General features: G+C 41.1%; 1 protein-coding gene across 3 annotated transcripts in view; it reads right to left on the reverse strand.

Annotated features, from left to right (window-relative positions):
- Positions 1-1,949: 1,949 nt before the first annotated feature.
- Positions 1,950-20,003, reverse strand: part of col8a1 (collagen, type VIII, alpha 1) — a 101,349-nt gene continuing 83,295 nt past the window's right edge. For all 3 annotated transcript variants that reach the window (XM_031896619.1, XM_031896618.1, XM_002940988.5), the window contains 2 exons: positions 10,640-10,931; positions 1,950-4,841 (listed from right to left, as the gene is read on the reverse strand). In XM_031896619.1, the coding sequence (XP_031752479.1) occupies positions 2,929-4,841; positions 10,640-10,928 (2,202 nt within the window). In that variant the 5' untranslated portion in view covers positions 10,929-10,931 and the 3' untranslated portion in view covers positions 1,950-2,928. The remainder of the gene's footprint in view (positions 4,842-10,639; positions 10,932-20,003) is intronic.

Consider the following 20,003-nt stretch of genomic DNA (forward strand, 5'->3'; position numbering starts at 1 on the left):
TGGTTACAGCGAGAAGGAACCATATAAAGGGTAACAGAGACTTCACATAAAACACAACAAAATAAAAGTCATTTCACAAGAAGTAAAATTAAAAATTTAATAAGATACTTCTCCAAATCCATACAAAATTTTTAAATACAAAAAGCATTTGGTGTCCTATAACATTTTCATTTTTTTCCCTCTGGAAAACAATCTGGAATTGCCAGTGTTCGGATGAACATTCAGAGTTCCCCGTAATCTATGAGACTTTGCTACATTCGTGGACAATTATCTCCGTGTTCTTTCCATTTAATGAACCAAATTACATTCATTTTTTGCTTTTAGTTTCAGTTTTTTTGTTCCATAAAAGGGATATAACTTTTCTCTTTTCTTGTTTTTTCTATATAACAATACAATTTCTGGCCTCTGATCACTAATCACATCATTTTTTGGGGGAAAAAAAATCTTTTAAAAATAATATTTAAATAAAACATAAATCAAACGTTTAGCACCATTTTTAAAACACAGCATTGAATATCTGTCGTCTGCTTTTGTGCATTTATTTAGAAACGTTGGCACGGCCTGTCAGAATTCACGCAATTTCATTTTTTCTAAGAAAATAAATTATAATAAGAGATTCAGATGGAGCCGGTGTGGCTTTACGTGTGTGGAAGTAGCACCATCGTGTCTTATATCAGTTGCACAATGAAGAAGAAAAAGCCTCCTTATAAACCCTCCGCAACTATAATATATATGAACCGCCCATAAAGCCGCCATTATATATATATATATATATTATACTTGTGTCCCGTGTGACAAATGCTTTTATTATACTTTTCTGTAATTGGCACGTATGTTCTGCGTATATTCTAGTGCATTTTATCTAAGCTATAGTTTTATAGGTACGTACTAAACCCAAGTCCAGTGCAACTCGTTGGGTATTTCTGTTGCGCATACTGAAGGTTGGGGAAGCCTAGTTGCCTTTAATAATACAGTCTGTAGGAAGTTAGTGAAAGTTTTATTAGCAGCAATTTTATGTCAGATCTCTATCCAATGATATTTATTCTACAAATCTAAATAGAGCGTATGCAGTATGAGTAGTATATTGTACGATCGGGATCTCCAGTTAATGTTTATGATTGAGCCAAATACAAAAGAAGAGGATCCAGATCAGGAACTTGCCAGCCCACCAACGGCCAACATCTTCACAAACTCTCCTTCTATGGCAATTTGGCGGTAGGAATTAATGGTAAAGCACTAAAAGTTGCCTATCCTGGTTCTAGATTTTATTTTCCCAACTTCATTCCTTTTTTAAAGGTTGTATAAACCCCAGGCTGCTTCATCTAGTACAGTAGCTCTAGATTATTTTAGTCAAGTCTTTACTCCATCTTCCTTAGTCTTGACATGCAACTACTTGTGTGTGTTGTTCATTTCACCCTGTTCTACTTTGTGAGGGTACCGAGCATGCCCAAGCGGAAATGTGTACTCTGTATAGGGCCAATGGTGTCACCTAAAGATGGGGAGCTCATCATACTAGCAGCATTACTGACCATGCTTAGAGCTGGTTTATGAGCGGAAGGATTTGCCTGTACTCACTCATACACCATCTAGGCTCTACTGGCCTCCTCAAATAAACCCTCATATGAATTATATATTTTGGTACAATCCAAATCTTTGGTGAGATTGTTTCTATATCGAATGCTGATACTTGAAATGCCCCAGAAATATTCTCATCAAATCAATTCATCTTATGCTTATATCAAATCCATTTATTTCAGTTTCTTGCAACTAGAATAGAATGCATAGTAAAATCATCAGATTAGAAATTGAGTGCATTGTTCTTGTAGTTGGCCGCCATCAATTTACTATATATATATATATATATATATATATATATATATATATATATATATATATATATATATATATATATATATATATATATATATATATATATATATATATATATATATATATATATATATATATGCATGGATTTGTTAACCTGAATCATCTCCAGTGAAATATTGGAATTTGCTAATTTTAAATGAAGAATGAGAAATATGTTTCATTGATGGGATCGTTTGCTAAATAGGAAGTGGTTGATCAAAGTATGATGGCATAGATACATTTGTGCGGAGAACATTTCCTTTTTAACTTTGTGGGAGGTTTTGCACAATGCTGAAGGAATTGCCATTGGCATTCTCCATAGATAACCAAAGAACCACACCACTAGTAGTCATTAACAGGCGTTGTCTATGAAGAATGCCTTATCAATACATTGCAGACCATAGACAGAGTCCACTAACATCTAAACAAAGATGGAAAGTTTTGTGGATACAAAATTAACTACCCTTGCCATTTTTCAGGCGCAATAACATATTTCCTCCATTCATTTGAAACCGGGTGGAAAGGTGATATAATTGGGTGAATATCAATAATCTTTAGAGGTTAAGGGTTAGTGAATCATCCGCCCATACCAAACGCCCTCAATAAATGAGATTATTGTATATAATCCAAAGCGTTGTACAATCTGGTCAAGTGTTTCCGAATGGTAGTAGAGCACCGTCTATTAAAGGTAATTGTTACAGCTTTAGAGAAGATCTTTGCATCTTTGGGTTTGTTTTTGCCGGTTCTGTAGTTTTTGTTTTCCACCTTGTTTCAATGTAGATTTCTGAATGAATGAGCTCAGTACAAATACAATCATTTCTACCACGTGCCACATTAACGGCATCAGGCCGGGCGAGATCTTAATATAATGTAAATAATAATTCTCTCCATTTGTACATACTGTGCATACAACCAAAGGATGTGACTGTGCTAAGAGAAGGTCCTGGTACTGGTATAGTACTGGTAGCACAGGGTTTAAGGCAGTTGAAAGTTATATAAAATTTAGAAGCAAAATTAACTTTTTAAATTCTTTGGTGTGTGAGTGAGGGTTATTGTTGCTCACATGGGATACAATAAATATCCAGAGAATGATGAGTGAACGTACTGACCAGCATACAGTCCAGCTGCTTGATCTGAAGGCATCTGAATATAGACTTGATCTCCGTACATGAGAGGGAGGACTGCACTCCCTGAGGCTTGGTCGAGATACCCCTTTTTGTACTCATCATACGTGTACATTACTGGCTCATTATTCTTGAACAATGCCACCCAAACATTGGCACCTTTACAATGGACATGGTAAGAAAAGTAATAAATCCCTGGAATTTCACAAGTGAAGGTGCCAGTGAGCGGATTGTATCCATTTCTGCCGTTGTATAACAACTTCTCAAACTTGATTGGTTCTCCCACTAAAGGGAAGGGAGTGGTCAGTTCAGCAGTGAATGCTGGCATTTCATGAATGTTTCCTCCATTTTTTCCTTTTTTTCCTGCATATTCATGAGGAGTTTTTACTCCATCAATGGCTCCCATATTTGGCAAATACTGTCCCATACCTGGTGGTGTAGGTGCAATTTCAGCAGGGCGGCCAGGTTCACCTGGTGGTCCTGGAGGTCCTGGCAAACCAGGTGGTCCTGATGGACCTGCTGTTCCAGGTGGTCCCAATGGGCCTTGAGGTCCTACTGGACCAGTTATGCCAACACCTGGTAGACCAGGTGCACCTATCAAACCTTGTTCTCCCTTTGGTCCTGGGAGCCCAGGAGGACCTATTGGTCCACTTGATCCTGTAAGGCCAGGTATTCCAGGAGCACCTTGTAATCCTAGTTCACCAGGCATCCCAGATTCTCCTTTGGGTCCTGGCAGACCAGGTGCCCCTGGTGGACCAATTAATCCCTTGTGCCCTGCTTCTCCTTTTGGCCCTGTTGGTCCTGGCAATCCTCTGAGACCTGGGGGCCCTACTTCACCAGGAAAACCTTGAGTACCTGGAACTCCCTGTAATCCTGGTTCGCCTTTAGGTCCTAGTGGTCCTTCAGGGCCCTCCTTGCCAGGCTCTCCAATTGGTCCCGGAAATCCAGGCACACCATGAGGTCCTACTGGTCCAGGTGGACCTGCGGGGCCAGGCTCGCCTTGTATCCCTCCTACACCAGGTTCACCTTTATCACCTATAGGTCCTATAGGTCCTATTGGGCCAGGTGCACCTCCAAATCCACGTTCACCTTTAGGGCCAGTGAGACCTGGTTTACCTATTCCTGGCAGACCAGGTGCTCCTGGTAAACCTGGTAATCCTTGGTCACCTTTACCACCTGGTAAACCAATTTCACCTGGAAATCCATTTGGACCTGGTTTACCAACACCTGGAACACCGGGTGGTCCTTGTAGGCCTGGTGGTCCCATTAGACCTGTTGGTCCTGGTTCTCCTTTTAACCCGGGATGACCCGGTGGCCCTTTTGGTCCTGGAAAACCACCCATACCAGGTTTTCCAATGCCAGGAAGACCAGCTGGACCTGGAGCCCCCTGTGGCCCAGGAGGACCTTTAAGTCCAGGAAGTCCTGGAACACCGGCACCCCTTTCTCCCTTTGGACCCATCACTCCAGGAAACCCTGGTGGCCCTTTTAATCCTGGTTCACCTTTTGGTCCTGTATATCCTGGCAAGCCCTGCTCACCTGGCTTTCCAATACCAGGCCGACCTGGTGGCCCAGCTGGTCCTGGTAGCCCTGGCAATCCAATGTGTCCTAACTCTCCCTTTGGTCCAAGATCACCCTTTGGGCCTGGCATCCCAATAGCGCCTGGTTTTCCAGGCATTCCTGGCATTCCCGGTTTGCCGATACCTGGATTTCCAGGTAGGCCTGGTGGTCCTTGGTGTCCTTTTGGCCCTGGTAGGCCTTGCCCTGGTACCCCTGGGGGCCCAGGTGGTCCTCTTATCCCTGGTTCTCCTGAAGGACCTGGTTCCCCACGCTGAGCAGGCATTTGGTAATCTGGTAAAATAAAAACAAAAAGTTACTAAGCATTATTCTTAGCACCTAATCTTATCTATTATCTGAAAAGCCCTAATCCAGAAAGCTCTGAGATACAGAAATAGCATTTTTCACTAAGTCAAATTTTTTTTAATGACTTCCTTTTTTGCTGTAATACTATTAATAGTAACTAGTACTGGCATTTAATACTATTAATAGTAACTAGTACTGGCATTTAATACTATTAATAGTAACTAGTACTGGCATTTAATACTATTAATAGTAACTAGTACTGGCATTTAATACTATTAATAGTAACTAGTACTGGCATTTAATACTATTAATAGTAACTAGTACTGGCATTTAATACTATTAATAGTAACTAGTACTGGCATTTAATGGTAACCAAGGTGCGTAAGGTGTTGGTGCCAAAAAAATCTATTATTTACTTGCCAGTCCCAGCAAATACAGGTACCGCCTAAGGTGAAGGCAACTGATAGATCTGAGTAGTAATTACAAATTTAAGTTCCAAGCATTCATGTGAATAATTCTATTTTATTTTATGAAGTTTCCGTTTCTGAACCCTTGAGGCACTCATACTCGCCACAGGATATCTAAGTTTAAAGACCTTTGGGCAAAAATAAAATCCCTTGCAATCAGTCAGTTCTTGCTTTTATCAGGATTCAGTTGAGCCCCCGGGACATTACGTTTATAGGCAATGATTTTGCTGCCAGCGAGTATAATGATCCTTGTACTAATTGTTGTATTTTTGGGGTGTAGCGCCATACATATAAGAGACACCCATAATCTGCGTGTCAAGGTGCCCTTTTAATGCTCCCCAAGACTTGTTATGAGACACACAAAGCCGAGACACTGGGGCAGCTGGTACGTAGCTCACTGCCAAGTGCAGAAGTATTGGATGATATAGGGAGTACCTAATAACACGCTGTACACGGAAATTCTATTTTCTCACATGTTTCTATTTCAAAACACTGAAACCAAAAATAGTTGTTCAGTTTGACATCTTTTTACACTTGAAAGAAAGAAATGATTTTGTTTGTGGCCCATTCCAGGCAGACTTGCTCCATGTTGTTCAGGGTCAGATTAGCTGATAGGTAAATACTGCCCTGATTCCTTAACGGATGAAGATCAGGCTTACAGGGCCATGGTAGTGACAGCCCCCCCGTCAGTATTATGTTGGCCCTTGTGTTTGGGGTTGTTGTCCTACTGATCACACTAAGGCAGGTTCTCTTGCTTTGCCTTCATACTGTACAATCCATTCTTCCTTCAATTTAAACCAGATGCCCATCCCCCACTGATAACATCAGCCACTCAGCATAAGGCTGTCCCCACACGTCCCTGTGGGTATGATGGGTTTGTGCCCCCCCCCATACAGGGCAGAGCACTTGGTGTAGCCGCCTGGGCACCTTTATTTGTCGGCCCCAGTTACTGAGCTCTGTAGCTTCATGAACGGGATTGTTGGCCGCTATGGCTTCTCCCATGAGTTTCCTGCTTTCTTGCACAGACAGGATTGAAGGAACATTTTTCTGGGTTTTCTAGATTTTTCCACTGGGAGACCCGAACTCGTGGATATTGTTTTGTATCCTTGTATGAATTGTATCACTTTATTTCCAACTTCCTTGGCACGCGCTTAGTATTTAGTGTTTCCACAGCTGACCTTCAGATTCCCAACCTAAATATTGTTTGACTACTGATAGAGGCCAATTATAGGGCAACTGTGTCCTTGTTAAAGGAGAAGGAAAGGTAAAAACTAATTGAGCTTTATCAGAAAGGTCTATGTGAATACAGCCATAAGCACTCACAGAAACGCTGCAGTGTATTAGTCTTACATGTTCTTTGGTAGCTGACTCCCTCTCTCAGAAAAATCCTTCATTCCTGCGGCGAAGTCTGCGCAGTTCTCTCCTCTCTCCCTTCGCCTGCTCCCCCTCCCATAAGAATTCACTCCCCCTCCCATCAGAATGTGTGATCTAGAGCTGCAGCAGGAAGCTACTGAGACCAAGATAAAATGGCAGCTGCAATCTTAAACAAACAGAGAAAGCTTCTAGGGCTGTTATGTAATAAAGCTTTCTGCTGAATAAATATAGCGTTCTAGGTGGCACTAATGTGGCAAATCTATTGGCAGTAAAATGCCTAAATGACTTTCCTTCCCCTTTAAGGCAATTGTTCCTCCCCTTTATAAAAGGAGAGTTCCCAAAGTATAGGACTTCATACCACAATATTTCACCTTTTGATTGTTTCTAACATAAACCAATGACACATTAATAGACAAATGTTGAGTTTCAGTGCTTTGAAATGATCAAAAATATCAGAATTTCATTGTAGGGTTTGTTATTTGCTAGAAGGATAACATTGGGCACGGATCTGCACTGTGTATATTCACTAAACACGCTGCTAAGAAGCATTAATAAACTGGTTAAAAAATCATATTCCTTATTCTGGTGCTACACAACTTAAAATTCAATGTAGTTTTTAGGGTCAGGGCAAACCTTAAGGCCAATAAACCAGTTGGGGATCCATGTCGCCACCCAGTGGGCAGATAACGCCTGTGCACCTTGTACCATTTGACACCAACACTCTCACATTCCAATCCAGGGTTAGATTTCCTCTCTCTGTTCTGAATCTAATAGGGATATCTCTGCTGCTGATTAATTAATGGCAATAACATAAACTTTAGATTATTAGCAGAGGTATTTTTTTACTTCTATCTTTCTATACAGGCTCATGGATAAGTTTCTTTCATTTAAGAATGCAACAAATCTGTAAATGTTTGATTACTGGATCTATGTTCTTGGCAGGTAAAGTGTTAAAGTTAAACTTAAAGGAGCCCTAAAGCTTAACTAATGAAGTAGGGTAGAAATGGTATACATTATGTTTAGAGCTTCTGTACCGGCCCAAGGCAACCACAGGCCTTTAGCAGGGAAGATCTGTGCCCCAAAGATGCCCCAGTAGCCCCCCATCTTCTTTTCCGCTGATTCCCTGCACATGCTCTGTGCTGCTGTCACTTACTGAGCTTAGGGACCAACTCACACTATACTGTATATATAGAATAGAAATGGCACACTATACTGTATATATAGAATAGAAATGGCACACTATACTGTATATATAGAATAGAAATGGCACACTATACTGTATATATAGAATAGAAATGGCACAATATACTGTATATATAGAATAGAAATGGCACAATATACTGTATATATAGAATAGAAATGTGTCACAATATACTGTATATATAGAATAGAAATGGCACAATATACTGTATATATAGAATAGAAATGGCACAATATACTGTATATATAGAATATAAATGTGTCACAATATACTGTATATATAGAATAGAAATGGCACAATATACTGTATATATAGAATAGAAATGGCACACTATACTGTATATATAGAATATAAATGTGTCACAATATACTGTATATATAGAATAGAAATGGCACAATATACTGTATATATAGAATAGAAATGGCACAATATACTGTATATATAGAATAGAAATGTCACACTATACTGTATATATAGAATAGAAATGGCACACTATACTGTATATATAGAATATAAATGTCACACTATACTGTATATATAGAATAGAAATGTCACACTATACTGTATATATAGAATAGAAATGTCACACTATACTGTATATATAGAATAGAAATGGCACAATATACTGTATATATAGAATAGAAATGGCACAATATACTGTATATATAGAATAGAAATGTCACACTATACTGTATATATAGAATAGAAATGTCACACTATACTGTATATATAGAATAGAAATGGCACAATATACTGTATATATAGAATAGAAATGGCACAATATAGAGCTAGATCATTTGCTTTGCTTCTCAACTGCTGCACGGAGCCCAATGTGCAGTGTCACTAACAGAATCCAAGATGGGGAGCTCCTGTTACAACTTGTGCAGCTTGTGCAGTACGTTCAGTATATAAAACATGGCATTTCTATCCCATATTATTTTTTGGGGTTTAGTTCTCCTTTAAGGGAAGCACCTAGAAAACAATGAATAAATCGACTGCCATTCAAGAAGAACAGACAAAGAAAAACGTCTTACATTAGCCAATCAAATGTGATATATTAGAATTTATCATTATAAAAAAAAGTAGTACTGTAGTGAAATCTCAGAAGTTTACTAGGGCTAGTAACCCATTGCAACCAATCAGAAGGTAGAGTTTCACAGCATGTACAAACCTGTTTTCAAAAAATTTGAAACCGGGAAATAACTTTTCTAAAAAAAATTCTGCCCCTTTTGAATTTGATGCCAGCAGAAGAGTTGGGCAAGGGGCACGTTCCCCATTAGGTTGCACCTCAGCTTCTTCTAACAACTCTCTGTCACCGTTTAGGAACTGAGAAGACCAATTGCTGTAGTTCTAAAAGTGAAATGTTTCCCCATTCTTGCCTGATATCAGAATTTAACTGCTCAACAGTTTGGGTCTCCTTTTGTTATATTTTTCCATTTCTTCATCAGATGTTTTCACTGACAGGTCTGGGCTGCAGGCAGGGGGCAGTTTAGCAGAATGAGACTGGGCATTATCTTGCTGAAATAACCAAGGCCTTCCCTGAAAAACTCATTGTGTGGATGGCACATATGTTACTCCAAAACCTGTATAAATCATTCAGCATTAATGGTGCCTTCCCAGACGTGCCAGCTGCCCCTCCTTGTGCACTAATGCCCCCCATACCCGCACGCATGCTGGCCTTGGAACTTCCGCTGAAAATAAGCTGCATGGCCCTTCTCTTCTTTAGACTGAAGGAGGCACCGTCCATGATTTTCAAAAAAAGTTGAAATTTTGCCAGACCAAAGGACAGTTTTCCACTTCGCCTCAGTTCATCTTTTTTTTTTTTTTTTTTTTTTAAAGGTTACATTTTATTAATTGTAATCAAAACAAGAACAAAACAAAAAAAATGACACAGTGGCAATTTAGAGTGAAATAACCAAGTTAACCTTATGTGTAGCGCTATTAGTATAACAAGGAGAGTGTGCCAATACAGCCATGTCCTTTGAGGGTAAAGCCGTATAGGCTCAGTTTCAGACTGGCCACCAGGTTACCAGGAAAACTCCCGGTGGGCCCTCCTGCCCCTGACCATTTGTCCTGCTTCATGGTCATTCCCTATTTCTGAATGGGAATAAAGAGGAGAAATAGAAGGATAGATGCTAGCATGTAAATAAAAGAGACTAGGAGAATAAAGAGGTTGGGTGAGGAAAGGAGGAAAAATAGTTTGGAGAGTGGGCCTATAGTCTAAGGTTTTCTGGTGGGCCCCTGGGGTCCCAGTCCAACACCATGTAGGCTAATAGTACTCTAGGTGACTAAACCCCCCCAAATCTTTGCAATATCACCTTAAGGAGCGGCATTGTTAAACTGTTGGAATATTTACCCTACTCCTTCATCCTTACTTCTGAGAGACCCAGCCTCTCTGGGATCCGCTCATTTTAGCATTACACAACTTTTCCAGACTTTTTTGCCCTTGTCCCAACAAAAAAAAAAAAAACCATGTTGCTGACATCAAATTCAAAGCGAGCAGATACTTTTTAGAAAACATTTCTCAGTTTCAACATTTGATATGCTGTCTTTGTGCTATTTGCAATTAAATATAGGATTTCACTAATTTGCACCGATAATTGCATTTTGTTTTTGTTTATATTTTATTAATAACATTTTTTGGAAACAGAGTTGTAATTGGCTGCATAAATAAAGATGCCCATACAGTGCCCCAAACAAGCAAATGCTGCGAGTGTCATTACATTTCCCCGGTGTTACATTACCTTTTCCTTTTTTCCTTGGCATCAGATCCATGGGATGCATTTGCATCATGGGGATGTCCTTTCCATAATATGGCATGTACGCTTTTTCATTTCCCATGGGTCCTAAAGGTGGGCCTTCCTTTCCATGGGGCATGTGAGGCATCTGTTGTCCCATAGCTTGATACTGGGGAACCTGTGGTGGCATCTGCTTTGCTCCATAGTAGGCACCTCCATAGGCAGGACCCAATGTCCCAGCAAGGATGGCAATAAGTGCCAAAAGCTGCTGAGGAGACCTTTCAGGAAGAGCCATTACCTGAAACAAAATAAATGGGCACTATTCAGGATATGGATACGAAACAACTCGTTATAGGTAATGCTTGAACGAGGTATGTATAAAGTGTATACAGTTAATTGGGAAGAACTGACAAGAATATTTTTGCATGATCTTCGGAATTCTGTGACAAACAAATTGTTATTTGCTCCTCATTCATAAGATAGCTGCTAAGGGGCCGCTTCCTGCCCTGCTTTTATTCCCAACACAAACAGAGATTGCTAGCAATTCATAGGTCCCTAATATACAAACACAGGGACTTCTGGGAGGGTTACTCTGAGCTGCTTCTACAGAAACAGTGTTTGCTGGTACTAGCCAGTAATGGTCAAAGAATTACTATGATGGAAAGCAGGAGCTTTTATACTAATTTATATGGGAAGTCCATTAATAAAGACCATCTGGATTGAATTCTTTATAAAAGAAAGATATATATTCCAAAAAAGTCCTCTGGGTGCAGTCAGAAGGGCACTGGCTTTGTGTATATCCAGTAATTATAAGCTTTGCATGCCATTATAACGAAGGCAATAAACAAATACAGTGCTTTGGTTCTTGACAGGTCATGAGTCAGAACCAAACAATGAAAACTTGGGTTAGAAAAATATATAAAATGTCTAATTTTCTAGAAAAAGTCATCATTTAGGTCTATAAATAATATGTATGCTTATATACTGTAGGTGCAATGTACTGTGCACTATGTTTCAGATGAAGCTTGGTAGGTGACCATTGTGCGCACTGTTATAAAAGTGCATTGCGTCAAAATTCTTCCACATAATTGCAAGTTAAAATGGGCTGGGAACCCCCCTTGGAAAATTCTAGTAAGGAAGGAAAGAAGTAGAAGTAGAGGTCACATGGGATGTAGGGGAGTGGAGAAGGAAGCCATGATGGAGGCTTGTGAGGAACCCATCTTGGTTGAATATTGCCCAACAGGCAGAAGGAGGCAACGTTATATCTGCCAAGCAGCACCGGATTAGCTATATTATGGCTGGACTTTTTAACATCTCACCCTGGAGTTGGGAGACAGTATGCCCAGCTAGTAAAAGCCACTATGTCTTATGCATCACCTAAAGCAGGAGTCCCCAACCCTTTGTTTAATTGTAGCCACATTTAAATAGAAAAATGTTAGCAAGCAACACAGGCATGAAAAAAAAATCCTACAAGGTGGCCAATAAGGGCTGTGATTGGTTATTTGGTAGCCCAATTACTGCATAAAGCCTCCAAAACTTGGAGGCCTTCAAGTCAAAGTCTTCAAGAAATTCAAAAATGGGCATCTACTTTGAGGCCACCGGAGCAACATCCAAGGGGTTGGTGAGCAACATGTTGCCCCTGATCCACTGGTTGGGGATCACTGACCTAGATGTATAGCTGGGCTTGTGCCCTGGTGTGTACTCTGCCAGCAAAGAGTAAGTAATAGGCCTAGGGTATTAAGCACAGGTCAAAAAATATATTATTCCATTCTCATGCATAGTATCCTCAGGGGCAGCTGGAGCTGAATATGGAAAAAACCTTTTAACCCTACCATTCAAGTAGTATCAAAGCCCGATATGGGCCCTAATGCTACAGGCTAAATTGTATTCCTTCAGCCCCACTCAGTCCTGTGGGGAGCTTTAAAAATGGCCCAATGACTACCCGGGATGGGCCAGAAACGTTTTTCAGTAAGAATGTGCCACACTTTTTGTAGAATATGGATTTGGAAAAGTGCCTGTCCTGATGTAAACCAGGGTTAGTGTCATGTGACATAAAGAATAAGTAACAAAAGCACCACCTGCTGGTCAGTTCCTGTAACTGTACAGTCAGAGAGCTATACCTTCAGATGGAAAACAGACAAGTGTTCTGTACTGTTCAGGAAAGATACCAGAAGCCTCAGTGCCGTTACCCATCTCTTTCCTGAGCAGAGCAACATCAGGACACCTTTCTGTTTTCTTTCTGAATCTGCATCTCTCCGACTGTACAGTTACAGGAACTGACCAGCAGATGGCGCTGAAAATCTCTGAAACTGAAAAAAATAAACAATATATGAAAATTGCAAAAGTACTTAGAAAAGCCTCCTGAGCAATTTTATATTTTTTATAATGGTTTTCTCATCCTTTAAAGTACTTCATAACTGAGACTCTTTTTAAGATGACGCATATAATGAAGGATTCAGTGTATAGGTAGGGAGAGATTTTTATGTTTGGGGCTAATATTCTGTACATTCCTGTATAATATCCCAGGGCCAGTCCCACATAAAATACCCAAGAACACATGGCAGAATACATGCAGTGGCAATTTCATGTAAAATACCTCCCAGAATACCTTGCAGTATACATTTAGTGCCACTTTCATGTATAATGCTCCTCAAGCCTTGGCAATTTAAATGCAGTACCAGATCCATGTATAATACCCCTGTAATGCATGTCAGGATAAATATGGTGGCAGATTCATGTATAATAACCCAGAACACATGGCAGGATAAATGCGGTGCCAACTTCATAAATAATATATGTATCTCCGCCCTGCTTGTTGTAGGACATTGATTGGTGTTGGTTTGGGGGCTAAGCCCCTCAAGCCTTTATTAATATCAGCTCATGATTCAGTGGATCCCATTGGTTGACCATTTACTTTTAAACCTTTTTAAAACACAGTATATGAAACTGGTAGGAAAATACTGCGATTGCTGCCAGTAACCAGTCTGCTTCTAATCCTAAATGTTACCATTTCCGTAGCATTAGCAACCGCGAGTTATATTTCCAACGCCTGTCACTTTTACTTCTATACATGTCGCCATGCCCAAGGCAGAAAAGCCATTTTACAAAACCAAAATACATGACTGTTGAGATAAGAAGCCAAAGAGGGTTTTTTGTATAATCAGTTACTGAAGCAATTGGTGGAGCCTGCCAAAATGCCTTAGCAAAACACAGCTGTAGAAAATGGCATGATTAATGGAAGTGCATGAGTGGAATATTTTCCTTACATTATCTTTCCCGTTTCGTTTCCAGGAGGCGGCTCAGATGAGAAACTATGCACAAAGCTCATGTTTCTTGGGTCGGCACTGAGTGCATAAATGGCCTGAGAGTGCTATTAGGCTGCAAATCATTTCTAATAAACATATGCACATAAATGCCTTCTTTTCAACCCTTCTGGCTGGGTTTTTTATGTTCTTGAAATTCAGAACCCCTACACTAAAGACCAGATGTTGAGGAATAGGGAATAGAGTCAATGTACCCCTGCCATAAAGAGCTGCTGCAAGAGGGAGGCCTGGGTCTCTGCATAACTAGAACCTCCCATGGGGCTTCGAAGGGTTCTCTCTTCATCTTTAACTGCTCTTAATGGCTTTCTGCACATTTGGTCTTGAGTGTAGGGGTTCTCCAGGTGCTTGTTTTTTTCCTTGCAACCCTATTCCTTAATACCAGGGTATTAACCCCTTAACACAGACCTAATGGAGTTGAAGTGTAAAGGAGCAAGAACACCTGGGGATATCAGTGTTCCTGGTACGGTGGTGGGGACACATGAATAAAGCTGTGGAGTTTGTGAAGTGAATTCATTAGACAAGGAGTTTTGTAAAGTTTGTGGTAAATTCCATGTTTGCCCTTTGATAAACACAACCCCATAAACTACAGAACTGCAACCCTCAGACACCATTGTGCATCAGTTACTTTGCTGAAGGAATGCTGAGTCTGATTTCTGCAATATCTGGAGGTGTAATGGCTGCCTGCTCGTGGAGGATGCACTTTTCTAGCAATAGTTGGTGTTGCTATAACTTTTGAATGCATCTTTTATCCTATCCTATCTTGGCTATCTTATCCCATGTATTGTTTAATCTTTATGCCTTATGATAGAGTCATGGCTAAAATCTATAGACTGCTACTTAATCTTTATTGTTGTGTCTATCCTTCAAATTTCAAAAGGTCTTAACAGAATTTAAATTCATTCTTTATTTTTTTGGCAGCCAAATATTAAACACCATAGTATCCATCAAAATGTTATACCACCTTGTCCAGTATACATATATATAAGGTAGTGCAGACTCATGATAATCCCTCACCCTTTGTCTGTGGTAGGATCAGCTGGGATTTAAGTCAGGAATCTATAGATTTCTGGCTGTTTTCCTTAACCATAAGGCTGATGCCACACGAGGCGTAGGGCTGATATTTTCGGCAAGTGGAAAAACGCTTGGCGAAAATTCAGCCCTACGGCTGCTACTTGTGCCTGCACCCGAATGAACGGAATACGCTCGGGTGAAGGCACATGTAGCCGATATACGCATGAAAACGCGTGAGAATGCAAAGTCTCTCGTTTTCATGCGTATATCGGCGACATGTGCCTGCACCCAAGCGTATTCCCTACCCCACGTGTGGCATCAGCCTAAGGCCAGGAGAGCAGCAGGGAGGTTCTCTTTGATTTACTCTCATCCTCATTTATTCTCAGGGTTTCACCTTGCTCTCCCAACAAAACCTAACAGCATTATTAGTCAGTCAATCAGTCTATTTAAACCTTTCCTTGACCTCACGTCCTTACGTGAGACTTAGCCTCAGACAGCTTGAACACTTTGGCTTGTCCCTAGTTCTTGCTCCAGTTCTGAGCGTCTATGCAGCCCTTGTCCCTTCAACCGCTCCGTCCCACTCTAACCATGAGTTAATAAGCGCACCAGAGGCCCCCTATTTAGATTATAGGAATGGAACCCAGTATGGGTCTGTATGTGAGTGGATAGATAGGTCAGTATGGGTCTGTATGTGAGTGGATAGATAGGTCAGTATGGGTCTGTATGTGAGTGTATAGATAGGTCAGTATGGGTCTGTATGTGAGTGGATAGATAGGTCAGTGTGGGTCTGTATGTGAGTGTATAGATAGGTCAGTGTGGGTCTGTATGTGAGTGGATAGATAGGTCAGTATGGGTCTGTATGTGAGTGGATAGATAGGTCAGTGTGGGTCTGTATGTGAGTGTATAGATAGGTCAGTATGGGTCTGTATGTGAGTGTATAGATAGGTCAGTATGGGTCTGTATGTGAGTGGATAGATAGGTCAGTGTGGGTCTGTATGTGAGTGTATAGATAGGTCAGTATGGGTCTGTATGTGAGTGGATAGATAGGTCAGTGTGGGTCTGTATGTGAGTGTATAGATAGGTCAGTATGGGTCTGTATGTGAGTGTATAGATAGGTCAGTGTGGGTCTGTATGTGAGTGTATAGATAGGTCAGTGTGGGTCTGTATGTGAGTGGATAGATAGGTCAGTGTGGGTCTGTATGTTTGTGGATAGATAGGTCAGTATGGGGTCTGTATGTGAGTGTATAGATAGGTCAGTATGGGTCTGTATGTGAGTGGATAGGTCAGTATGGGTCTGTATGTGAGTGTATAGATAGGTCAGTATGGGTCTGTATGTGAGTGGATAGATAGGTCAGTATGGGTCTGTATGTGAGTGTATAGATAGGTCAGTATGGGTCTGTATGTGAGTGTATAGATAGGTCAGTATGGGTCTGTATGTGAGTGGATAGATAGGTCAGTATGGGTCTGTATGTGAGTGGATAGATAGGTCAGTATGGGTCTGTATGTGAGTGGATAGATAGGTCAGTATGGGGTCTGTATGTGAGTGTATAGATAGGTCAGTATGGGTCTGTATGTGAGTGTATAGATAGGTCAGTATGGGTCTGTATGTGAGTGGATAGATAGGTCAGTATGGGTCTGTATGTGAGTGGATAGATAGGTCAGTATGGGTCTGTATGTGAGTGTATAGATAGGTCAGTATGGGTCTGTATGTGAGTGGATAGATAGGTCAGTATGGGTCTGTATGTGAGTGATAGATAGGTCAGTATGGGTCTGTATGTGAGTGTATAGATAGGTCAGTATGGGTCTGTATGTGAGTGTATAGATAGGTCAGTGTGGGTCTGTATGTGAGTGGATAGATAGGTCAGTGTGGGTCTGTATGTGAGTGGTTAGATACGTCAGTATGGGTCTGCATGTGAGTGTATAGATAGGTCAGTATGGGTCTGTATGTGAGTGGATAGATACAGTAGGTCAGTATGGGTCTGTATGTGAGTGGATAGATGGGTCAGTATGGGTCTGTATGTGAGTGGATAGATACAGTAGGTCAGTATGGGTCTGTATGTGAGTGGATAGATAGGTCAGTATGGGTCTGTATGTGAGTGTATAGATAGGTCAGTATGGGTCTGTATGTGAGTGTATAGATAGGTCAGTATGGGTCTGTATGTGAGTGGATAGATAGGTCAGTATGGGTCTGTATGTGAGTGGATAGATAGGTCAGTATGGGTCTGTATGGAGTGTATAGATAGGTCAGTATGGGTCTGTATGTGAGTGGATAGATAGGTTCAGTATGGGGTCTGTATGTGAGTGGATAGATAGGTCAGTATGGGTCTGTATGTGAGTGGATAGATAGGTCAGTATGGGTCTGTATGTGAGTGGATAGATAGGTCAGTATGGGTCTGTATGTGAGTGGATAGATAGGTCAGTATGGGTCTGTATGTGAGTGTATAGATAGGTCAGTATGGGTCTGTATGTGAGTGGATAGATACAGTAGGTCAGTATGGGTCTGTATGTGAGTGGATAGATACAGTAGGTCAGTATGGGTTTGTGTGGGTGCTGGGTTTACTTGGAAGGGTTGAACTTGATGGACTTTGGTCTTTTTTCAACGCTATGTAACTATGCTGGACATCTCCTAGCACCTCCCTCTCTGTGTTGTTCCTCAGTCTGGGTGAAATGGTGAATAATGGCTGTTTCTAATGAGTCGTGCCTTGGGGTGATAACTTGTGGCATGCTGTAAAGTATCACATTCCATTTCCTTCTTAAAGCTCTTGATGGGTTCCATGTCTATTAACTGTCAGGTCAAGGAGCTAAACATGAGCATTTTCTGCAAAAATTGAGGGTTGGACTGAATTTCTGTAAAACCACATAGGCGGTGAGATCAGGCATGGCACCCGTCCAAATGTGCAAATCCAAAACACACATTGATGCAATGTCTATACAATCTGCTGGCTGGGATACGTCATGCCTTTCATATTCAAACATAAAAATATCAGCATAGGAAGCGGCTTCCTGGTTTCCCATTAAAGTCCCAGTGCACCAGGGACGTGGGGACGTACACAGTGGGTTGCTGCCCTTGCAAACTAGGAAAACTTTGTTCATGTGGCTGATATCATTATTCAACCACGGGGCCAGTCATTGGATGGGGGCTGTACAGATGGATTAGATATGGACACAAGCTCCGCTGGATATATTGCTGGCCCAATCACATATTTAGTGGGAGAGCATTATTCAGTCCATACCCAGGCCAATGGGCTACTGACCCAAACGTGGAAGAGTTCACAGGCAATATCTGCCCTGTACATCGCTGCAACCCCCAGTTTACACAGAGAGAAGTATATTCAGTAGTTACAGCAGAGACGCAATTGAAGGTTTACCTTGTCCCATGCCATGCAATGCCCCACAGCAAATGCCCCACAGCATGCACAGGTGCCTTTATCATAAACAGCCACATGTAGAATAAACATATTCACTTGGCCAATATCTATATAAAATGAGATCTATTTAACACTAGGCTGCAGGAAAGGGAAACCTCTCCTGATAGAATGGATTGGTCCCCAGAAAGTAATGCTTGTTGTTGGGGCAGTTCCCTTTAGTTTAGACACTAGAGGTGGCCCTGAAATCTGTGTGGGACGCGATTTCCTTTTCCCAGGTTAAAAGCAAATTTGCTTGTAATTTCCAAAATGCCCAGTAGATGGCATAATGGGGATCGCACACTTGCAGTCATTTTGCTGAATCCAGGGTTGCCAGGTTGGCGGGGTTTTCACCAAATTGGGCTACTAATTTAAAGCCCAGGCCAAGGTACCTGTCAAGGTAAAAATTTGGGCTAGTTTTTGGAGCATTGGTGGGTTTGCAGTTTGGAAACTTGCCAAAGTTTTATTCCTCTGACAAGCCTATCCCAGTGCATGCTGGGTAATGTAGTTTGTATCTTACATTTAGCCCACAGGTAAGATTAATATAAAACTACAATACTCAGCATGCAATTATAGACAGAAGCTCCTTCCTAGCAGCAAAACTACTATAACCTGCATGGACTGGACTCAGAGGGCAGGGAAACATCAGCCATCCCAGTAACTGGAGAGGGGCCGCAGAGCATGGGTAGTGATTATACGCTTTAAAAAGGCAAGTTTTCCCATTTATACTTTTATTTTTTAGATTTTTTTTTCATTGCGCATATTGGGCTAGTTTTGGGCTACTTTAGAACTGACTTTGGATGGTTTGGAAAAATAAATCTGGCAACCCTGCGGCTGAATCCCACCTTAAGGGAAGATGGGTACAGGATTGGGCCTGAGTAGATGGCAGGCCCAGTTAGAGAAATTAGAAATAGATTAGTTCTGTGATAGTCACTCTAGGAGATAGTATGAGCAGCTCAAATAACCAACACGAAGAACAGAGGGTATAAAAAGCTACCAGGATAGGGATTGGAGTGGAGAAGCCGAGGGACCCAGTGAGTGAGATTGCTGCAGCAAGGGGCCACTATGAATCAGACTACGCTGGGCAGTTGCACAGAGGACACCACCTTTTGAGGGGACAGATCACAAGTGTGAGTCCAAGTTCTCATATCATTTACTGCTAAAGAAGTAATGTGAATTGTGCTTGATTAACTATTAAAATTGGAGCTGCATATTGATGCCACCAGATCCCATATGCCTGAAGCAAATAAATGAAGTTTGTTGTTTAAAGTAACCATTGTTGCTTTATTCATCTACTTAAAATGACTCTGTCTGCTGATTGGCTGCTGGGAGAAAGGGAGAGGGTGATTGGAACTGCTTTGGTAATATATTGTTTCTCTTGCCCATGTAACTGGAGGAGTCCCAAGCCGGACTTGGATTTCTTACTATTGAGTGCTATTCTGAAACCTACTGGGAGCTGCTATCTTGCTTCCTTCCCATTGTTCTGCTGATCGGCTGCTGGGAGGGGGGTGATATCACTCCAACTTGTAGCTCAGCAGTAAAGTGTAACTGAAGTTTATTATAGCATGGTTATGGCACCCTTGGGAAATGAAGAATATGGCTTGCCCCATGTGAAATTTCAAAATTAGTTAA

The sequence above is a fragment of the Xenopus tropicalis genome, chromosome 2 (assembly GCF_000004195.4).
Source record: "Xenopus tropicalis strain Nigerian chromosome 2, UCB_Xtro_10.0, whole genome shotgun sequence".
NCBI lineage: Eukaryota > Metazoa > Chordata > Amphibia > Anura > Pipidae > Xenopus > Xenopus tropicalis.